The 23,663-nt window shown below is 45.1% G+C and overlaps 1 protein-coding gene across 1 annotated transcript in view; it reads right to left on the bottom strand.

Moving 5' to 3' along the window:
* COL6A3 (collagen type VI alpha 3 chain) overlaps positions 1-23,663 on the bottom strand; it is a 106,801-nt gene that overhangs the window by 5,193 nt on the left and 77,945 nt on the right. The window contains exons 39-44 of the mRNA XM_056856863.1: positions 22,304-22,397; positions 20,960-21,123; positions 16,702-16,995; positions 14,041-14,124; positions 7,787-7,957; positions 7,624-7,674 (exon numbers count right to left, since the gene is read on the bottom strand). Of these exons, the coding sequence (XP_056712841.1) occupies positions 7,624-7,674; positions 7,787-7,957; positions 14,041-14,124; positions 16,702-16,995; positions 20,960-21,123; positions 22,304-22,397 (858 nt within the window). The remainder of the gene's footprint in view (positions 1-7,623; positions 7,675-7,786; positions 7,958-14,040; positions 14,125-16,701; positions 16,996-20,959; positions 21,124-22,303; positions 22,398-23,663) is intronic.

The raw sequence follows: 23,663 nt of genomic DNA, 5'->3' as shown, positions 1-23,663 counted from the left end.
CTATACACACACACAGGGAAGAACAAGAATTGATAGTTCTTCCAGCAATTCCAGTGTCATCATGAGTGAAGTAATGATTTTAGTGTAAAAAGAAGCAGGTGGGAAAAAGAAAAAATAATTAAAGGGACACTTGTAGGGAGAAACGGGAGCTTAACTGGATGTTCTCAACTCTACTCAATGAGGCTTACTCTAAGGATTGTGTCCTTACGATTGGACTGTCACCAACGTCTTCCATGTCTGACAGACCCTAAGGGGGAAGAGATCCAGCTTCCTCCTACTCTTTATTCTCATGATTCAGTGACAGAAAAGTCCAGGATAAACATAGTAAAATTCATCTGGTAACTCATCGTTTTCACATTTACATGTTTTCACAATTCCATGTTTTCACTTCTTGATACCCTTTTGACAGTTGCTGATTCATGCTTCTAAATTTCTGGACTGTTTATTCTCTTTGACCTTTCTTCTGGTTTCTTTTGTTCTCTCCTACCTGCTCTTTCTATCCTTTTTGCTGTTTTTTCCAATTTCCTTCTGGGTAATTTTCTCCTGGAAAACTTCTTCTTGAGCAGTTTCTGTCCTGTAAATGTTGAGACCAGTTACTTTACTGTAGAGTGCGCTGCCTAGTAAGGAGCATTCAAAACCAGAAGTCAAGAGCTTCATAGTTCTGTTGTAGGTCCCTGAAAAGGAATTATGCCTCTAATGTGCCTTATTTTTTTCCTTACCAACATTAAATTGTGCCTTATTTTTTCCTTACCAACATTAAATTGTTCAAAGACACAAAAAGAAAATCCTTTCTGAAACCTTTCTGCATATCCCTAGCATCTTTTGGAACAAATAAGTCTTATTCTTCAATAAAAGTCATAGAATCATAGAATCATAGAGTTGGAAGGGACCACCAGGGCCATCAAGTCCAACCCCGTCCATAGTTATTGGTTCATATTGGTCCATAGTTATCGGTTCATTGTGGACTTCCGATTGCTGGTTAAATTCATTAATCCATTGTTAGTTGACCATCTGTTTAGTCGGGGATACCTGATCATATTGTACAGCAGCTAAAGGCTGATGAGGTTGACTGGGGGCCATGGGCATCATCCCCCACACCCCTCATCAGACCCATATTTATTTAGAAAAAATCTTATGCTGCTGCTCTAAGGAAACTTACAAAATAAGCCAGCTGGAAAGACTGACTGGAACCACCTCTCTCTCTCTGCTCATTAGAACGGTAATCTGTTAACGAAGTTCATCTGTAATGTCAAATGAGGGATGTCTCACAGCCAAAGAGTCCTAACATTAGAAGGGGCTTGGCGCTAGAAGCCAGATTTGTGACTAGTCCTTCCCTCTCTTATGAGGTGAACCAACCCCTCTGTCCTATGTAGCCTTCTCCTATGTGTATGTTTATTCAGAATGGAAATCTCATTGTGTTTGAGAGGCTTAGGCCCAAGTTGGAAGCCCTGTTTGCATGCTGCAGTGAATGTACATGAATCCTGCATATATAAGCATGCATCTGCTTGTACAAAAGAGCCAACATCTGTTCGCTTTACAAGTGAAAGCAGGGACCAGCACTGGGATAAATGGGTTGAAATCACATGTTCAGCTGTACACACATTGGGTGTAAATTAAGAATTATTCCAAAAAGAAAAATCAAATGCACACTGTACATGGATTGTATATGCAGTCAGTGTAACTTGTTGTGTGGGTATCAAATCTCCCTTCTCAAAACAAATCCTTAACCACTAATGTTATGCATGAAACACAATGAACATCCACAGTGTGCATAACAGAGAAATATCTAATGAGGGTGTCCTACAAAAATTAAGTGCAACTCAGCTATGTTTGGCCACAGATCATTGGATGCCATGAGGAAGGGGGAACAGGCTTCACTTGCATTCTCCTTCTTCCAACCACCTCTTTGTGGGGATGCATTTCTACTGCCAGTTTTTGAAACTAAACCCTGAAAAAACAGAAGCAATGCTGGTTGGGAAGGAGGGGGTCTTGAAGGACATTGTCCCTCCCACTTTTGATGGAATTCAACTAACCCTTCCTGACTCAGTTAAAAGGCTTAGGGTCATACGGGGTCCAGCTTTATTACTGGAGAAGCAAGTTTATGCAGCTGCAACAAAAGGCTTTCTACCAACTCAGCCTAGCCTGTAAGATAACCCCTTACTTTGATACTGCTGACCTGGCCACCTGGATCCATGCCACAGTAACATTGAGAGACTAGACCAGTGATGGCGAACCTTTTAGAGACCGAGTGCCCAAACTGCAACCAAAAACCCACTTATTTATCGCCGAGTGCCAATGCGGCAATTTAACCTGAATACCACCCCCAGAGGGGGCCCAGAGGGAGAGGCTAGGGTTGCCAAGTTCCTCTTCGCCATGAGTGGGAGGTTTTTGGGGTGGCGCCTGAGGAGGGCGGGGTTTGGGGAAGGACTTCAGTGCCATAGAGTCCAATTGCCAAAGTGGCAATTTTTTCCAGGGGAACTGATCTCTATTGGTTGGAGATCACCTGTAATAGCAGATCTCCACCTAGTACCTGGAGATTGGCAACTAGTTCCTTAGTGTTTTCTCTCTACATATCAAGACAAATGGAAAGGTGTTTGGAGGATGGCTTGTGGGCACTTCAAAGGTGGAATAGGACTGCACGCCCCTCCGCCCGCACAGACCCAGAGGGTGCCGGAGAAGCCGCTGGAGGGAAAGAAGGAAGGAAGGAAGGAAAGAAGGGAAGGGAGGGAGGGAGAGAAAGAAAGAAAAAGAGAGAGAAAGGGAGAAAGAAATGGAGCAAGGGAGAGAAAGAAAAGGACAGAGGGAGACAGAAAAAGAAAGAGGCCATTTATGCATGGGAGGTTTTGCCTTGGATTTGCCACTCGGTGGGGCGCGGCGGCAGGCTTGTGAGAGGCGAGCAGGGTGGGGCAGAGGGCGCCTCCTTCGCACCCACCGACCAGCCATGCCCCTCCGCCCGCACAGGCCCAGAGGGCGCCGGAGAAGCCGCCGGCCATGCCGAGTGTGAGCGCTCGGCTTCTGTTCCCCGCTCTCCCACCCGCCTGGCTGGCCGCGCACGCTCCAGTGGCGGCAATGGCGGCAGCTTCTGTGGGAGAGTCCGGGGGCCACCGCCAATCATGTCGGAGGTTCCCCACCCCAGGGCTACAGCCTCCCCCATCCGGGGTGGGGCAGAGCCGGAAAGGCCAGCGGCTTGGAGGAACCGTGCGTGCCGGCAGAAAGGGCTACGCGTGCCGGAAGTGGCACCCGTGCCATAGGTTCGCCAACACGGGACTAGACTATTCTAATGCACTGTACATTGGTCTCCCCTCAAAATCTACTCCAAAATTCCAACTGGCCCAGAATGCCATGGCTAGACTATTAATGAAGAAGAAGAGGTGTTGGTTTTTTTTGCTGACTTTCTCTACCACTTAAGGAAGAACCAAACTGGCTTACAATCACCTTCCCTTCCCCTCCCCAAAACAGACAGACACCCTGTGAGGTAGGTGGGCCTGAGAGAGCTCTTAAGAGAACTGTGACTAGCCCAAGGTCACCCAGCAGGCTTCATGTGTAGGTGCGCTGCTCAAGTGGAGCTAGATGGAGCATGCATATCACTCCCATTCTGCAGACGCTCCATTGGCTGCCTGTCTGTTACCAGACTCAGTTTAAGGTATTAGGTATCACATACAAAACCCTTCATGACCTTCGCCCTTCTTATTTGCAGGACCGCCTCTCTCCCCATACTCCATCTTGACAACTTCACTCAAGTCAGCAGGAGCTTCTACAGGTGTCAACCTGCAAATGGGCAAAATCAACAACTGCCCATACATGTGCTTTCTCTGTTGTGGCTCCTGCCTTGTGGAATGGCTTGCCCGAGGTAGCCAGGAAAGCTTCCAGCCTCCTGGCTTTCTGCAAACTATGCAGAACAATTATTCAAGAGGGCTTTTAAGCACAGGTAATAGGGCTGCACTGTACAAAATGGTTTATAAACTCGCTTGGATAAATGATTAGGGAATGTGGTCTATACTACCATGTGTAGTTTATTGTAAGTAGGATCCTATTATGTAATTGCTGTACCACTTAATATGTTATGTCAATACTTAGGCTATGCTTCAATTCCTTCTGGTGGTTTCAGACTTCTAAAATCAGTTATTGTCCCATTTTGTAGATTGCACTGACTCACTGTGTAATGCACCTTGAGTCCCCATGAGAAAGGCGGACTATAAATAATGTAAATAAACAACCAAACACTACAACACATATATGCATATGCAGGCTGATGGCTGGTAGGATGTATGGCTCTGCTCTTGCTTCCAACATGAAATATGCTCCAGGGTAATGGAAACTTCAGAAAAATGCAAATGGGGAAATGCAAAATTAAGGTCCCCAAACACATTGCGCTCACAGAATCTGGCCGATGACCACCACAAGAACCAGAAAGTGTACCATGATTACTCTTAGAAAAATGGCAAGACTTAGTTGAATTATTATATAATATGAATAACTCCAAACTGTCTTCTGCATCAACCATTCCATCTGCTTGTTATAGGTAATTTTATCTCACACCTGAATGTTCTTGTTTCTCTTTCCCCTTTCTGTCCCATTCATTTTCTCTTGTGCCCATCACTATTGTGAACAGCTGTTTTAACGACAAAATCCACAAAGCAGTTTACAATGCTTTAAAAACCACATGAATTACACCTTCCCATAATTTTGAATTGTAAACTGCCTTGAATACAACAGCAGAAAGATGACATATAAACGCATCAAATAAAGTTGACTTAGAAATGCATCAAATAAAGTGCAGGCATGCTTGTGTGACTTGCAGAGGGATTGGAGGGTGTGCGGTGGATGCTTGGCTGTGTTTAGGGAGGGAGGGATCCGTAGCCTGCTAGCTGGGATGGGAGGAACATGACCTGGATTCTCAGGAATGAATAAGCAGGCAGATAATAACAGTAATAGGTAGTAGAAAAGAGCAAGAGTCCAGTAGCACCTTAAAGACTACAAAACTTCTGGCAGGGTATGAGCTTTTGTGAGCCACAGCTCACTTCTTCAGATAGGCAATAGGCAAAATAGACTCATCTGGAAGCTCATTAAGCCATATAATAATAACAAGGCATATAATAATAATAATAATAGTAAGACATATAATGACAATAATAGGCAAAAAGACTCATCTGGAAGCTCATTAAGGCAGCAGAGCTGCAAGAATCTTTGCAAATGATCCGGAAGTTCAGTGCTCTGCCATGCATAATGCTGTACATTAATCCAAGGTCCCTGATCCAAAGTGGTCTTTATATTCTCATCTTCTTTGGCACTGTCAAATAAATGGAGTAGTCTGCTGTGACGTGGAGGCGCTTTATCACCCTGACATCCAAGAGATGCCTTGGATACTTCTCAGGATTCTGGGGGGAGACAAGGTGCCCTTCCTCAGGCCCCTTAGTCAATATCAGACTCTAATATTCTGGGAAACCAGTTCAAGAACCAGTTAGTGACAAGAACTGGTCGCTCATCAAGTGCTTGAGATACCTCCCACGCTTCCTTGGGAACTGGCGAGATTGCCTTCATGCTTGTTGCCCCTTCCTCAGGAGGCAGAGTGGTGAATAAAGGCAATCGACACACCTTTATGGAGGTGCTCGCAACAGTTCTTGAAACCTTTGCATTTTGATAACTTGGCAGCAAAAGTTCAGATACAAAAAGGCTGGAAACTGCTTAGCCTCCCACTCCTTTTTGCTTTGCCGTAGGTCAGTTTTCCCTTTTGCTCTCTATGGTAACTTCAACCAGGAGAACCCCAAAGAGCTTGGAATTTGAAAAAGTTTGCCAGCCATGACTAGGATCCCAGTTCCCCATCCCAGCTATGAAACCAGAGGTTCCAGTACACCCAAATGCTAGTGCCAGTAGCAATACTTTCTATTGCATTCCATGTATAGAAGAGCTGAAGAACAGAAAGTGAATTTTCCCAGATCACCCTGAACTGTTCTAGGAAAGTTGGGTTTAGGAGATGCTAACTCCTTCATCAGGAGGTAGATTGTCCTAGCAAAATAATTGGAGATTCCACAGCTGCAAGGGAAGCCATAACCAACCACGCTTCTGTGTTGCCTCTAAAGAATACTCCCCCTTGACAAAGTCAGAGAAGTTATGGAAGCTGCAACTTGCAGGACTCTGAAAGTTACCTGATACGGTACAATGCTTAAGAACCAGTGCAAACCCAGAGCTTTAGGGATTCCTGAAGGAGCTTTGGATAATGTTGACCTGCTAGAAAGAATCCCAGGATATGCATACCAGCCTAATGGGAAAGTGTTCTGGAGGTAACCATCTTTGTTGCATAGGCTCTGAGAGCTTCATGGGAGCAGACCTCCAAGGACCCTGATCACGCTAGTAAACAATGACCCCAAGCGCCACTTCCCTCTCTGAAACTGTTTTGAAGTTGCCACATCTCTCACGCAACTGACCGATCTATTTGACAGCAGATAACCAGTAACTTCTGGCAAATACATGGCAAATACATGCTTTAATTTAAAAAAATCTCCCATCTCCACTGGTGGACAATGGGATGTGGGGGCAGGGGATCCCCACCCCTACCAGGGGCTTGGCAGCCCTACCTGGAGGGGTGGTTACTGGGCCTTCATTCTGTATTCCTCAGGCTCGGTGGCTGAACCAGGCTGCTTCCCCTTGTAATATAAGGGGCTCTGCCAAGGGAATCAAAGAGTGAAAGGGTAACCTGCCCCTCCCCCATTTCATAGAATCATCGAAAAATAGAGTTGGAAGGGACCACCAGGGTCATCTAGCCCAACCCCCTGCACAATACAGTAAATTCACAATTACCTCCCCCCCCACACCCCCAGTGACCCCTACTCTATGCCCAAAAGAAGGCAAAGAAAAAAACCCTTCAGAAAGCAAACCTTCCAAATCAAGTGGTTAAATGGGGGGGGGGGGACCACACACAAACACACGAAGCTGCCTTATATTGAATCAGACTCTTGGTCCATCAAAATCAGTATTGTCTTCTCAGACTGGTAGTGGCTCTCCAGGGTCTCAGGCAGAGGTCTTTCACATCACCTACTTGCCTGGTCCCTTTAAGTGGAGATGCCGGGGATTGAACCTGGGACCTTCTGCATGCCAAGCAGACGCTCTACCACCGAGCCACAGCAACAAGGATGTGGGGGCAAGGTAGTTGACAGTTACCAGAAAGCGGCCCCTGCTTCTGTGACAGGTGGGAATTAGTGTCCATTATTGACCGAACAAAAGACAGAATAAAGAAAGAAGACAAAAAATGTTAATGGTTACGAATAAAAATGGCTAAAGGGAATTCTTCAAGACCCGGCTTCCTCCCTAACCCCCCAAAAGACTGGAAAGCCCCTTTCCCTTGTAGAACCAGACATTGTTCTTGTCTTCCAAGCAGGAGGAAGCACAGTTCCAGATAGTGAGGCTGCTTTCGGAGCACAAAGGAGAGAATGAAAGGCTACTCTATTCCGTGAAGTCTCTCTCCCTACTCTGTTTTTCTGGGTATGACAAGAAGCATGCAAACAGAGACAGCCAGGCAGGGGACACACTGCGCAAGGCAGCAAAGCACCAAGGGAGCCATTTTCTGTGCAACAGACACATCCAGTCGACAGACAAATGACCAAAGGCAGAAGCCTTCGACTCTACCTGACAGGTGACTTTTCTCAAGGACAGGAAGCGGTATGCTTTTCTCCTCTGCTGCAGAGGGAAAAAAGCGTGTGGAGTTTGTTTTTCAGCTATTTCTCTTTTCCTTCTGTGTTGAAACTTTGCTCGACAATAATAATTGTTACCCCCCCGTGCAGGTACTTACATGGCTTCAAGCATCTGCTAACGCAGTCAGCTTCAGTCTCAAATCTATTGGCGTTACCGCCACACCCACCATACCAAACCTGGGTGCAGATCTTGTTTTTGTAGTCAAAGAACCACTTAACCTGATACTCCTTGCACTGTGTCCCCATGTCAAGGTCCAGCAAGCAAGGATCTGTCAAATTTGAATTTCAAAATGCGCAAATGTTAAATGAGTCTGAAAAGGTTAAAAGCCGACAAAAGCATAGAAAGCCAAAAAAAATTTTTAAAGAGTTAAACGAGTGAAAGAGAGAGCGGCATTTTTCAACAGCATAAATGAAACAAAGCTTGATATGAATGATCATATGTCATCTGGCACTTTCCTTTACAGCAGTGGTTCCCAAAATGGGCAGTACCACCCCTTGGGGTGCAGTGGGATTACCCAGGGGGGCACTAAGAGGCAAGAGGGCAGCAGGGGGGTACTAGAGGTGGGCCCCTTCAACTGTGTTGTTCACTAATTTACAATAGATCAAGCTATGGCATCATGCTGGCAAATTTGGTGGAAACTATCAGAATTTTTTTTCCAGACTTTGAAGAGCTGGTACCACTGGATCAAATTCATCGGTTTCGTTGAATACATTTCAACTAAAAAGTTCTAATTTGATTTTGAATAGATGTACAATTAATTGTTACTGTTTTGAAATTTTATTGTTCTTATCTTCTCTAGCGAGTCATGCAAACCCCTATTTTGAATAATGCTTTTTATAGGATAGGGTAGGCCCCCCCTGAAAAGTTTGGGAACCACTGCTTTACAGAAACCTGGGAAATAATAATTGCGAACCCATTCTCAATATGATTATTTACATGCCAAGCAGCCGACACATGCGTCTTAATATTTTGTTCCTGTGTTTGTTTTTAAGCCACAGGTTTGCTGTAAAGTGCTAGGCTTGTACATGCCTCTGCAAGTCTTTAGCCAAATCCAGTGCAGTGTAGCAGTCAGAGGCATTAAAAAAGAAAGCATAGTGGGGGGAAAATGCAAGACTGGTATAGCTGTCAAATCTCACAGCCCAAATCCATGGGTGGTTTCCCAAATTACAAAAACAACATTATTACTTTACACACACCCTTAGCGTTTACCTCACACTTATGATGTCCATAAGACATGTATTGTTCCCATGCACAATTGAGTGCTTGCGCATAGAAACAAAACACACACCACCAGCCAGACAAGCTTCTGCTCCTCTCTTGATTCGCATCTTCCAACATTGCAGGAAATTATCTGTACGGAGAAATGAGGCTGACTGGCCGGGCAAAGGGGCCTTATATAGCTGAAAGGAGCAGGGTGACACCGGCGTGCCTACGGTATGTCATCACCCGGGGCCATCCCTGGCCCGCGCAGCATCCCGCCCTGACCAGCAATAGGCTGGACATGAAACGGGGCGGGCTGAAAATGCCCAGCCATGCGGTGGACAGAGGCGCAGCCAGGAACTGCTGCCCCCCTTCAGTCACAAGCAATGGCTAGAGGTGAGTGCCTCGGCTGCATCTTTCCGTCGATGACGCCAGTGAACATGCAGGCTTGCCAGTCGGTTCGCGTTAACCTCACATATAAGCTGCCCTCTTCCCTAAGCTCAGGCCAATATAGTTCCTACCTCTACCTCTAGCAATAAACATTCAGACTGAAGATTTACACCCACAGTGGAATCCATATTTTATTACACTATTCTTGACGACTAGCTATCCGGAGGCGTGGTAAAATATTGCCCTTACAGAGCGAAGTAATCCCACATGCCCTTGTGATGTCAAGAGCGTCACTGTTAGCCTCCCACTCCTTAGTTGTGCCTGTGGGTAAATGTTGTTAATGCAGGATCAAAGAGACTATTGGTATTTACAGTACAAAGAAGGCAAAGGCAAAAACCTATTTTAAGTTAACATGTGTGAACGTACTCTTGGAAGACTACATGGTGAGAAGGAATGGCATATTTCAGGATACTCTACAAGAGGGGCCATTCTCTGTTTCCAGTTACCTTCATTGTCCTGTGACAGATTACACTGATGCACATGTTTTATACACTCTGTGACACACACACAATTGAACAGCAAACAAGAAGTTACACATTGTGACAAGGCGGAGCCTTTCCAGAAGTGACTCAGTAGTTTGTTAGGTACATCAGACGAGACAAAAAAAAAAAAACAATCACGGACAATGGTGGCCACACAGAACAAGGCAAACACAGAACAGTACCATGACTCTCACCACACCCAGGAATGGCACACTGGAAAAACAAAACATCAAACAGAAGCAGCAGGCCCAACAAACATACAACCTCCGTCACAAAACCAACAAGAACCCAGCTTCTATTACATGCCTGTTCTATGTGAAGTTGCATGTAAAGTCTGCCATGTTCTAAGGAAAACCATCTTCACCAAAGTGAACATAATGGAACACTGCATTTTGGTCTTTTAGCTTGGGAACATCTTTACATTTTCAAGCTTGGGTCACTGATTTTATCTCCAACAAAGGATTTAGTGAACCATCTTGAGATAGGGACAGCATGTTCAAAGCCAAGGAGTTGGGCAGCGTTGCAGGTACAGCTATCAGTGCAACCCCATGCAGAGTAACTCCAGTGTAAGCCCACTGAAATCAACTGTACATGTGGTGTACTAAAAGCAAAATGTTAGTGTAGTGGAAGGAAAAGTTTTCAAATGTTCCCTTAGGTTATGTTCCTTCCCAGCAATTTATGGCCTTGAGAAAGTTGGAAATGCCATCCAGGCTTATGGATCTCTCGAAAGCCGGCACACACTTCTGAAACCCTGCAAAGCCCAAGTGAACAAGCAGCTTGTGCTGATTGGCTCAGGCTAAAACCTCTGAATGTACAAGAGAAAATGAATGAAAACTTGATAGCCAAAAGCAATTCTGTGGTTTTGAAAATCTGAAACAGATAGGTGTTGCATGTGACACCAAGCAAAGTGACCACACAACAGTGCCTCCTACATGAACACATGAAGTGGCCTTATACTGAATCAGACCCTCGGTCCAACAAAGTCAGTATTGTCTACTCAGACCGGCAGCGGCTCTCCAGGGTCTCAGGCAGGGGTCTTTCACATCACCTACTTGCCTGTTTCCTATAACTGGGGATTGAACCTGGGACCTTCTGCATATCAAGCAGATGATCTACCACTGAACCACAGTGACAACTGGAACCATTACCAATAAGGCCATCAACAAGTGATCCTTATCTTGCTGCCTTCAATATTCTGAGAATAGTACTACAATAGATCGTATAAAATACAAGAGTGGGGTTGGTGGTGGAAAGTGCTGCCAAGTTGACTGATGGTGACCCCGTAGGGTTTTCAGAGGTGGTTTGCCATTGCCTGCCTCTGCATAGTGACCCTGGACTTCCTTAGTGGTCACCCATCCAGGTACTGACCTTGGCTGACCCTGCTTAACGTCCAAGATCTGATGGCACCAGGATAGCCTAGGCCATCTAGGCCAAGAGCGAGGTTACAGTTCTATAAATACAGGCCTTCGCTTCCATTCCTTTGTCATTATTAAAAGAAAGAGTACTACAGATTATTGACATTAATAAACACATCTGCCACACATTCATAACAGGTGTTAATCATCCACATGGTGTTAATCACTGAGGTCAACCCGAGCGATTCCTCATTAATAGTTCATCAGAACAAACCATTAATGCCTTGGGATAGGCACCGAGCCAAAAGAGCAGGAAAAGGACGAAGGACGCCACACACAAATTTAGGCTCAAGCTCCGATGAGGCCTAGGACAATTCTGCCGATAGGCACTGGAAACATTTTATTGCCAGCTCCATGCCAACCAATGCGTTATGTGAGGCTTGGCTGCTGTCAGGATAGCGACGGAGAGTCACCAGGGGTTGCGGCTGAGGGGAGTTTCTGACTGGGGCCCGTGGCTCTCCTCTCTGTTCAGGGAGACCGGCTTAAGGCGAGCCAGCTGGGATGCTGAGGGAGACGCCTCCCTTCTTTCGAATCCTAAAGCAGCGGCAGAAGTGTACGGAGACTCTCCTTCCCTCATTAAAGAAGGAAGACATATGGATTTGATTTGAAAGTCCAAACACTGTGGGACAGCCCAATTGCCAAAGCGTCCATTTTCTCCAGGTGAACTGACCTCTGCCGCCAGGAGATCAGTTGTAATAGCGGGAGATCTCCAGCTGATACCTGGAGGTTGGCAACCCTATTTATGTGCTAGTTTATTATAGAAACTATTCTATAACGTGGTAGAGTTGTGAGCTGTAAACATTCCAGAAAGTGCAAAAGTGATTACGGAAGCTAGCGACGTTCAGAGCCCCTTAAAGGGCTAGAAAGCAACAGTTCTGTGCTGCTGGAGGGCCACGCTAAACATTACGGTGTTGTGGCTCCCCATGGCTGTTTCGGCACTTTTCGGCACTCGAAAAGGAGTGGGAGTGGGGAAATGATTCCCTGGTCCCGCCATGCTGCATGCCCAATCTGGCCCTTGAGGCATTTTTCAATGGCAAAGTTCAGTTCTAAAACGGCGGCGGCATCCGTGGATACTGTAATGTCCCTATCTCCCAGAAGGCAAACATTAAAGATACTAGTGATATGGTAGCATAAGGTGCAGCAGTTTGCAATTCTTTGTCCGGTACTGGCATACCCGTAATTTTCTTATTTGAAATTAAGATACTGATACTTTAAAATTTCATAATATGCCAAATGGTACAATTTTATATGCTGACAAAAGTTAAAATGATTCATTTTGTGTTGTTAAATCAATAAAGGAAGTTTGGGTTTGACAGGCGTGTAAGTATTGCATATATTTGGATTCCCCCCCCCCAAAAAATTTCCATCCTTCCCCCCCAAAAAAGAAAAAAAACTTGTCGTTTTTCCCATGACTCCAAAATTTCCAGAAATTTTACATCTCTACATGTAAGTGAAAAGTTACACATTGGGGCAACTCTCCCCGCAAACTTTAAATATATGCTGATAAGTCTGCGCTGGTAACGACTGACCAGGAAAGTGATCTTTGGGTTGTGGTGAATAACTCAATTAAAAAATATTGACTAAGAGTGCAACAGTGGAGAAAAAGGCAAATGCTACAGTGGGAATGCTTAAGAAAGACACTGAAATAAAATGGCCAGTATCACAATGTAGAGCTCCGTGGTGTGGGCTGCATTTGGAGTACTGTATAGCTTTTGGGTCCCCCAGTTTCAAAAAAAGGCATCATATAGCTGGAAAGGAGCTTAGTTTTGGTATGCTCCCGATTCAGTGTGCAAAGGAACAGCGCCGCCACCATGTGAATTTGGAATGCATGCCTCTCCCTATGGAAGAGAGGATCAAGCGTCTTCCTTTGAATGTGGAAGAATAAGTCAAGCCTCTTCCTTTGAATGTGGAAGAATAAGTCACAGGGACATTCAGGTTATCTTTGAATATCTGAAACCTCCCAGTGTCAGACTCTGGCCCCACATCCTTCCTGTTTTCTTTTCAGAAGCAGTATATTTTACACCCCCGCCTTGTTTCATTGAGCATAACTCACAATTACAATGGCTCTACTGGTTTGATCAAGCGGAACATCACATCTCCGATAGCTAAGTATGCCTCCCTCACATGGATCAAAAAATCCTCAAGGGAGAACACACAAGGCTAAAGTATACATTTCTGTAAACCAAAAATACAATAAAACATGAAATAAGTGTCTGCACATGCATAGATGTCGTGGTGGGGAAAAAAGATGGCATTCAGGATTGCTGTTGAACCTCAAAATGACATCCATGGAGTTGGGGGTGGGGAGCTGTCCATGGGGGGAAACACTGTGGATGGGTCAGTCAGCCAGGGGAAGGAAAAACAGGCTGGCTGTTTGGGTGGATGGAGGGAGAAATTGGGAGGGTGGTTGATGGGAAGAAAGACAGTGGGAGGAGAAGAAGCAGAGGCAAGGAGGAGGGAAAATAGCCAACCAGAGGTGGAGCCAGAGGAGGGGAAGCAGGAGCCAATGAAGGAAAGACTGAGATTTTCCCTCCCCCATGAAGCCTCGAAGGTCTCCCTCTGGTAGAATTCTGAATACCAGAAGTCCTGTATTTGAAGGAATTGCCCTTATTCCAGAGCATCATAGACACGTGGAACTTAATGCATTAGTAAAAAGTACTTTTTACACATTTTACTCATGCACAGAAAATAACGGTTGGCCTTATTTTTAATAGCAGAGCTATTAAGGACTACTTAAAATAACACCGCAGAGGCAGCTTAAGTATCATATGGCGGGGACATTTCTTGGGTAGTGGAGGACTCACCTGTTTTCGGCTCTTCCAGTGGCTCAGTGTTCAACATCAGTTGGGCTACTGCAGGGGAAGGCACCTTGGGCAAGGTCATGACCTCTGTGGAAGGAAGGAAGGAAGGAAGGAAGGAAGGAAGGGGAGGAGGAGGAGGAGGAGGAGAAGAAGAAGGAGAAGAAGAAGGAGAAGAAGGAGAAGAGTTGGTTTGTATATGCCGACTTTCTCTACTACTTAAGGAAAAATCAAACCGGCTAACAATCCCCTCCCCTTCCCCTCACCACAACAGACACCCTGTGAGGTAGGTGAGGCTGAGAGAGCTGTGACTAGCCTAAGGTCACCCAGCTGGCCTTATGTGTAGGAGTGGGGAAACCAGCCCAGTTCACCAGAGTAGCGTCCGCCCCTCATGTGGAGGAGTGGGGAATCAAACCCCGTTCTCCAGATCAGAGTCCACCGCTCCAAACTACCGCTCTTAACCACTACACCACGCTGGCAAAATACTCAGGGAGAGGGGAAATGCCTGAAACAAAACACTAAACAGGCACGTTTAGATCGAAATGCCCCACTAGGAATCCAAACTGCAATGTGGAAGAAGATCTCTTGTTTTTCACAGAGACAGTCCCTTTCAACTTATAAAATAAATTAGAATAAAAACTGGAGAACAATAGAAGAAAGGGATTTCATTTTCATGGGGACAATCTCAACACAGACACACACACACAGTAACGCTCAGGTCTGGTTTTGCTTACATAAAGACACAAAGTTTTCAAATGAGTCTTGGTTTGCAGCTGTGAAAATTAGTAACAGATGTTTGATGAACTATTCAGTTGAACCTTACATCCAACAGCAGCCAAAAACAACGGTGGGTTTTTTGCAATCCAATGCGCTTCACGAAGCAGTTCCTAGTCTGAAGTGCTACAAAGTACTTCAATCAGTAAAAAGATTTTCCCCGCGCCCTTTCCTCCAATAAGTTTAGTATATGGTCCTCATCCATTTTATCCTGTAAAGTAAGTTAGGCTGAAAGACAAAGTGCTACTCGCAAGGAAAGGAAGACTGTACACGCAAGTACAGCGGCTCACGTTTTAGATCCAGAAAAAATGCTAGCGGCTTGCTATGGCAAATGGGGATAAATTTTTAAACCCAGGAGGAGTGGAGCCATGGCCTTCCTTGCGCATGGCAATGTCTGGAAATAGCCTGTCTTTGCCAGTGGACTAAAGGTTTCATTGCTCTAGACGGGATTAGGAGTAGGAAGGAGAATAGCACAGGAGATGAGGCAGATGAGAAACAACACCTAGGTACTCTTGGCTAAGTACACCTGAGCATTGACTACAGAGCTGGAGATGAAAGCGAGGTCTGGGAAAGATCTGCCAGGATGAGTCAGAGGGCTTGGCTAGCAACTTGATGAGATTATTTGTGTCCACCCTGATTCTCTAAATGGAGTTCTGTCCCTGAGGAGATTTAGCAAGGTGTGTCTTATCTGCTGCAGGAGAGCTAAAGAAATGCTGAAGAGGTCTGTCTTTTGTCTCTTTGTGTTCCAAGGAACACCAGATGTTCTCCCAAGGGGAAACATGGTAAAGAAGCCTGAACTTACCCAAGCTCTGAAGCATGGCACACAAAATGGAAGCTAGGAGACCCCTTTTGTCTCTGGCTATACACCAGTGTTCTATCCTTGCACACTAGCTCCAGTCCTGAACACCTTGCCTGGTGTACCAGGGTAGCCTAGGGCTGCCAGGATACCACAACAGTACTGCTCCATCACATTGGCTCTGTGGCTGTTTGAGTAACTTCTTTCTCCTGTGGAAAGCTAAGCCCTCAGAAGGGATAATTTCATAAGAATTCATCACTGTCTAGAGCTCCACTGTAGATTTAAACCAGTTTAACAGTTCTTTCCTATCCTCAGGGAACTCTGGGAAATGCAGTTTTATGAGCAGGGTGCTCAGGTTCTCAAATGGAGACTTTTGAGTATCCTCACCAATTATGCCAATAAAGGTGTGTGTATGTGCGTATGTGTATCCTCACTAAACTATAATTTCTAGCATTCTTTATGGGAAGCAATGACATATATATATCCATTTTTAAAAAAAACATGATCTGCCCCATCTGTGTCGGAAGACAGGCATAGACCTTTTCCATACTGTAGCCTTAACCACTCAGCCTGCATGACGACTCAGTGGACTTTATTGGGGTAACACGGAAACAGACACATGGAAGAGGCTCCTGCCTGGTAATTCCTGAACTGGTCCCAAATCAGGCCTTGCTAAGGGTGCAATGCTGGGAGAGGCTGATCCCCAACTCTTTCTGAATGGGAATTTCTGCTGAGCCAGAAGCCTGTTCCACTGGTCCCTTCACATAGTTTAAAAAGGTAAAGATAGTCCCCTATGCAAGCACTGGGTCATTACTGACCCATGGGGTGATGTCACATCCCAACGTTTACTAGACAGACTCTGTTTATGGGGTGGTTTGCCATTTCCCCAGCCGTTTACGCTTTACCCCAGCAAGCTGGGTACTCATTTTACCGACCTCGGAACGATGGAAGGCTGAGTCAACCTAGAGCTGGCTACCTGAAACTAACTTCCTTTGGGATTGAACTCAGGTCGTGAGCAGAGCAGTACTGCAGCTTACCACTCTGCACCATGGGGCTCCTTACGTGCCTGCAAATTCTTGCACCGAAAGCAAACTTACTTGTGCTAAATGTTCCTGTGAAGGTCACTTTGGCCTGTGCATTGCGGTAGCCTGTGACCAGGACGTGGTACTTCTGTCCACTCCCAAGGCCGCCAATGACTCGTTCAGTGCCAGTTAAGTTGAGCTTCAGAACTAAAGAGTGGTCATGTGCCAAGGTGATGGTGACATCATAGATGGAAGTGTGTTGAGGCTCAGGGTCCATCCAGTGCAGCTTAGCGCTGTTTTCGGTGATATCCGTGACCTGGACTTCACCCACATGCTTTACCACTGCAAGAAAAAGAAGTGACTGAGTTACTGCAGGGTTAAGAAAGCTAATAGTTTCTGGCAAAAAGAGAAGATAAGTAACAATCACATTCAAAAAACCAGACTGAGTGCACTTAGGGCTTTCATCACTGATTAAACACAAACTTTTTCATGCGTTGCAGTCAACGCAAGTTGACTTTCAGAAGATTTTTGCATCTTGGAACATGGAATTTGTTCAATACTTGTCCAAGTTGCAATTCATCATACCCTGGCTGAACCCACTTTGTGACAATTTTCTAGGGAGTGTGTATCTTGGTCTTGGAAGTATTCACCATCCAATTCAATCCAATTCACACACACACACACAAACACATGCGCTAGGAAAAAAATGGAGCTGTATCAACTTTAAGACACAAACAAAACCTTGTCCAAACTGGTTTTAACCAGGACCACTGTTTCGTCTATTCACCCTCTGCAGTCAAGGCAATCCAAATTCAGTTAACAGCTTAGTGAACATTTCAAAACAGCACTAATTTCATTACCCCACCTGTGAAATATAAAGCAGAAGCCAGCTTTTTACTTGGCTTGTTATCACGCATCTCCTTTTGTTTCCCTGTCTTCTGCTCCTTCCTCCATTCAATAAGTATGTGGTGCAAACAGCTATGTCAACATTTTCTTTCTATGTAGGCCTAATTCTTATAGACAAGGAGCAAAGCCTGTGTTTTGGCTGCTCTACGTCATGCAAGAGCTCCTATAATTGATTACTGAATAGGGATAAAAGTTCCCTGCCCACAGAAAACTGGCATCACAGGAGAAAGGTCCCTTGTGGTGGTTTTAAAATGATCCCTCTTTCATTTTTCTAGTGAGTTTCCTTGTATTTAGTGCATTCCCCAACCTTTGTAAGCCTGTGGGCATCTCCGGAAATTTGACAAACGGTGGGCACAGCCACAAAATGGCCACCATCGGAAGTAGAGCCAATCACAAAATGGCTGCTACAGGAGGTGGAGCCACACACACACACACACACACACTCAGAAGAAGACCAAATGCAGAGCATAAGAGGAGTCATTTTAAAAACAGACTGGGAAAGAGGAGGAGAGTAAAACCAACGCTGTGGTGGCAGCTGCCGCTGAAACGACATTATTTTAATCTGCACATCCAATATGATCTCCAACAGCCAATGAACAGCTAGATCCAAGTCCAGTAGCAGCTTAGAGACCATCAAGATTTTCGGGGTATAAGCTATCGCGAGTCAAAGAAGGGCGTTTTGACTCTCGGAAGCTTATACCCCAAAAATCTTATAGGTCTTTAAAGTAGTACTGGACTCGATTCTAGCTGTTCTACTGCAGACCAACAAGGCTACCCTCTGAAACTATCCTAAAGGTCAATGAGAAGCCATGCTGGGCAGGAGCCCCACCTGGGCCCCATACACTTTATAAAAAAACTTGGTGTTGGCAGGTACCATGGTGCCCACAGGCGCCTCATTGGGGACCCCCTAATTTAGTGCATCATATAACCTTAGCTTGACTTATTGGCATTTTACCGGAACTTAAATTGGACTATTATTTCAAAACGCATGTATATCACCCTGAAGAAAGACAATCCACAGAAAGGAATTAAAAAATGAGTTAAAATAAATAATTTATTCTGTAGATTCTATTAAGTAGAATCTGCGGAACAAATCATATTATTTCTACTTAATTTGGAGCAGATCTATGAAAGAACATTTCCCATACTTTATACTCCTGAGAACCTTGTGGAAACCAGTCATAAATTCAAGAGATATTTATCTTGCTAACACTAATGAAAAACAAGGTCCCGGTTCAAATTAAAGCTTTTGTATGAACATATGTCCGTTGACAAGTTTCTCCCCCACCCCAGTAATTCAACATGTGCACTCCATGTTCCATAGATGAGCTTTCTTTGTTTCACTTAATCATAAGGACTTCAAACATGTATGAAGTGCGTTTTTGAAACAGTTCTGGTGGATTTGCTCCAAATAATGACTTCCGCAATCACAGGATTGAAATGGACCTCCCTGTACCAAGAGCTTCCAAGAAATGTTGTAAGAAATGGGACCCAATCCAGCATACCATTAAGTGTGCCTATGCCCTGTCTCTTAACGGCATTCTGGATTTCGCTCCATGCAGGTATACGAGAGATTAATGCCCTCAAACATCACAAGAATTTCCATTGAGAGAAATCTTCTATTAGGGCCAACTTGATATAAATTCTACTTATTAAAAACAAACAAACAAACCTGTAACCCCAAAATCCAGACACATCTGAGGACACAAAATACTAACAAAAGGCCAGATTTTCTGGACTGAGTGTTTATAGACCAGCCTGGGGTGAATTTGAGTGGGAAAGTAGCCAGTAGGTAAATAGTTAAGCAGGCCCCCCTCCAAGGGTCTTCTGATTAAGATCAGGGCACCCAAAGACTCTTTTTCATTAAAAACAAATTGAGGCTTTGTTACATTCCCCTGTACCTAAGGTGCAGCTTCTCCTTAGCTTGAGCATAGTCATGTGCTATAAGATGTAATGCCACTGTTTTATTTATTAAAACATCTATATCTTGCCTTTCCTTGAGTTTCAAAGCAGCTGTCAGAGGTTGCCTTTGACTCTTCACTGCTTACAATAATAGTTACAAACATTTGCATTTAAAACCGAAAATAAAATAGCAAACCCCAAACCTCTCCCCCCTCCCCCCATTAAAAGATGCCTGCCGATCAAACCTCCACAAAAGCCAAGGCAAACAAGCAGGACTTGCAGTGCCTCCTGAAGTTCTCCAAAGAGGGCCCCCCTCAACTCTTCAGGAAGTCCCTTCCACAGAGCTGGAGAAACAATGGAAAAGGCCCAGGCTCTGGTCAATGCCAGGGGGCCCACCCTAAGTTGTGAGTTAGCCAACAAATGGCTGTCTGACAACTGTAGTTTGCACACAGGGACATATAGCAAGAGACAGTCCTTCAAATATGTGGGTCCCAGGTCACGAAGGGCTTTAAAGGTCATAACCAGCACCTTGAATTGAACTCTGAAGCAGAATGGAGCCAATGCAGCTGTTTCAAAATGGGCAAACATAGATTCCTAGCAGCTAGCCCCTGAGTCCTGACAATACTTGGGCTGCCGCATACTGGACTAGTTATGGTTTCCAGGTTGTCTTCAAGGGCAGCCCCACATAGAGCACATTGCAGTAAACCAGCTGAGGTTATGGGCCAGCATGGGCAGATTGGCTGAATCTAGGTAACAAAAGAGTTGGTGAACCAGAGGCAGCTGATGGATGGTGCTCCTGGCCACCACGCCAATTTGATTTTCAAAGACCAAGGCAGGGTCCATGAGCACCCACCCCCAAGCTCTTAACCTGCTCTGAAAAAGCCAAAGTCATGGTATCTAGAATGAGTGGATTCAGTCCCTCTAGAATATCATATATGATATATGATAACCATCTTCAAGTACTTGAAGGGCTGTCATATAGAGGATAGTGCTAAGTTGTTTTCTGTTGCCCCAGAAGGTCGGACCAGAACCAATGGATTAAAATTAAATCGAAAGAGTTTCTATCGAGACATTAGGAAGTATTTTCTAACAGTTAGAGCGGTTCCTCAGTGGAACAGGCTTCCTCAGGAGATGGTAAGCTCTCCTTCCCTGGAGGTTTTTAAGCAGAGGCTAGATGGCCATCTGTCGGCAATGCTGATTCTATGACCTGAGGCAGATGATGAGAGGGAGGGCATCTTGGCCATCTTCTGGGCATGGAGTATGGGTCACTGGAGGTGTGTGTGTGTGGGAGTTAGTTGTGAATGTCTTGCATTGTGCAGGGGGTTGGACTAGATGACCCTGGTGGTCCCTTCCAACTCTATGATTCTATGATTCTATCTATGATCATCCTTCCTGACCAGCATTACCTCTGTCTTGACCGGATTCAGCTTCAACTTGTTCTGCGTTAGGCACCCAACCACAGGCTCAAAGCTGTTCAGACCCAATATCCTAAAAAAATAAGTGAAGAGAGGAAAATTGTACATACCTTCCATTTTTTTTGTTGTCGTTGTTGGTTTTGTTGTAGCTGGCGTTGTCGTTGGTTTTGTTGTAGTTGGTGTTGTGGTTGGTTTTGTTGTTGTTGGCTTTGTCGTTGGCTTTGTCGTTGGTTTTGTTGTAGTGGGTGCAGCAGTAACATTGTTTGGAATGTTTCTGAATGAACAAACAAAAAACAATGGTGGGTATGGATATAATTTTTTGCAGGTCATCAAGACGCTTATAGCTTGTTTGCTGCTACCATAAACAGTGTCTATGCATTTGGCTTTGTTCTCTATAATTAGGTCTAGGTTTGGTATGGGTACCCCCCTCCCCAGCTGGTGCTCCCTCTCTCCTGCCCTTGTTCAATGAAGCAGCAGGGGGGAAATGGGAAACAGTGGTCCCCACACTTTTTGAGCCTGTGGGCATCTTTTGAATTCTGACACAGGGTGGTGGGTGCAGCCACAAAATATCAACCGCAGAAGGTTGAACCATGTACACAGAGGATGTCCAAGGAGGTTTTTAAGGAGAGGCTAGATGGCCATCTGTCAGCAATGCTGATTCTATGATCTTAAGCAGATGATGAGAGGGAGGGCATCTTGGCCATCTTCTGGGCATGGAGTAGGGATCACTGGGGTTGTGGCGGGGAGGTAGTTGTGAATTTCCTGCATTGTGCATGGGGTAGGACTAGATGACCCTGGTGGTGCCTTCCATGATTCTAAGTGGAGCTGGAAGGAAGGAACCGGGGAAAAGGAAGGGGGTGGAAAGTGGAACTGGAGCAGGTTATGATTTCCCTTCTCTCACTCACATATGAACACATGAAGCTGCCTTATACTGAACCAGACTCCTGGTCCATCAAACTCAGTATTGTCTACTCAGACCGGCAGTGGCTCTCCAGGGTCTGAGGCAGAGGTCTTTCACATCACCTACTTGCCTAGTCCTTTTAACTGGAGACACCGGGGATTGAACCAGGGACCTTCTGCATGCCAAGCAGATGCTCTACCACTGAGCTACGGCCCTTTATTACACTCATTATTGTTAGCAGATCTCAAAATAAACTTTCCATACTGGTATGTGGAAAAGCCTCTCTTGGTTTTGGTGCCAGAAACCCCCACCCAAAAAAACCCCTCTTGGGCACTCCACAATCCAAGGCACGTGGTCAAGGGGTCTGATGCATCACACTGCCCACAAAGAGAATTAAACTAATGTTAATCCATATCCCTTAGTAATAACAGCATCATGACTATGGATAACATTCTCTCTATAGCAGGTGGGAAAAGCACACAATTCATCTGAGACTGGAAACGAAGCAACTCTTTCCCCCCCCCTGCACACTTAGAAAACACATTCCACTTACACTGGTTTCGGGACAATTTTTTTAACTGGTTGGTCACCCTGGAACCAATCACATTGTTTTCTGACATCTGGAGAGAGGTAAAAGGCATTTTCACCTAAAAACAGAAGGATTTTGTTTTAAACCGTTGTTTTCCAAAACACATTAGAACAATACTAACGATAATAAAATAGAGTGGGAAGTCTGATCACTTCCATATTTCTTACAGCTGGGGCCAACATTCGTACTCTCCTTACCTGAGCAGACGGGGTTTCGGACACCAGTGGCACTGACCACTCAGGTTGCTTTTGCTGAGGCCTGTAGGGGCTGAGTGGGGATTTAGGGGCACCTCAGTAAGCTCACCAGCAGTGCCAGCTCCACAGTAAATCAGTATACCTCTCCAGAACTTAAAAACGTCTTTGCTTAGCAAATCTCCGAACCCAACAGCTAAATATATTTTCGCAATGGCAAGAGACCAAACACAACTGGATCCCCAAGTTTCCATGATAGTCTGTGACAAGGAGATGGTACATCATAGGAAACACTCCCCCCCCCTTTCAGTCTACAACCTATGTGTCAAAGCCGGGCATCTAAGAGCTTGTTAGCACCAATCTGCAGATTCACAAACGGAAGAAAAGAGGCTTTTGGCCAAATTAACGAGTAGAAAGAGTTGAATTTTCAGTTTACATCTCCAAGAGAAGAAGGGTTAGTTTTTATAACCTGGATTTCACTACCTTTTAAGGAGTCTCAAACTGGTTTACAATAGCTTTCCCAACCTCTCCCTACAACAGACACCTTGTGAGGTAGGTGGGGTTGAGAGAGTTCAGAGAGGACTATGACTAACCCAAGGTCACCCAGCAAACTTCATGTATAGGAGTGGGGAATCAAATCCGGTTCTCCAGATCAGAATCCACTGATTTTAATCACTATACCATGATGGCTAGAACTGGACTGGAACTGGAAACTGTTGATAGTTACAGTGATTAAGGTATTTAAGACTGTGAGCCTAAATACACACCATTTGTGTTCACGCAGATGGATTTAGGACCACAAGTTTGACCGTGATTACTTGGTGTGTGGGACAGAAACCCTGAAAGCCTTTAAGGAACTTTCACCTTGCTCTTGGATTCTAGGATCACAGCATCAAAATTTGTCGGCAGGGTCGTAGTTGTCGTTTTTAATCCAAACACCAGCTTCAAGCACTAAGCCTACAGATCCATGGGTGCCAGGCAGGCCAAACGCTCCAGGTGTTGAACATTCACCATCAAGTGCGTGATACAAACATGATGAACAAAGGGGTCTTTCTGCCTCCTTAATCTGGAGAACTCTATTGGTTTGGGACGCTGGCTCATTTTTTACCTGGTTTGGTGCTCCTGGGACAGGA

This window comes from Euleptes europaea, chromosome 10, assembly GCF_029931775.1.
Source record: "Euleptes europaea isolate rEulEur1 chromosome 10, rEulEur1.hap1, whole genome shotgun sequence".
Lineage (NCBI taxonomy): Eukaryota > Metazoa > Chordata > Lepidosauria > Squamata > Sphaerodactylidae > Euleptes > Euleptes europaea.
The sequence above is the reverse complement of the archived record's forward strand: the minus strand, read 5'-3'. Positions and strand labels throughout refer to the sequence as shown.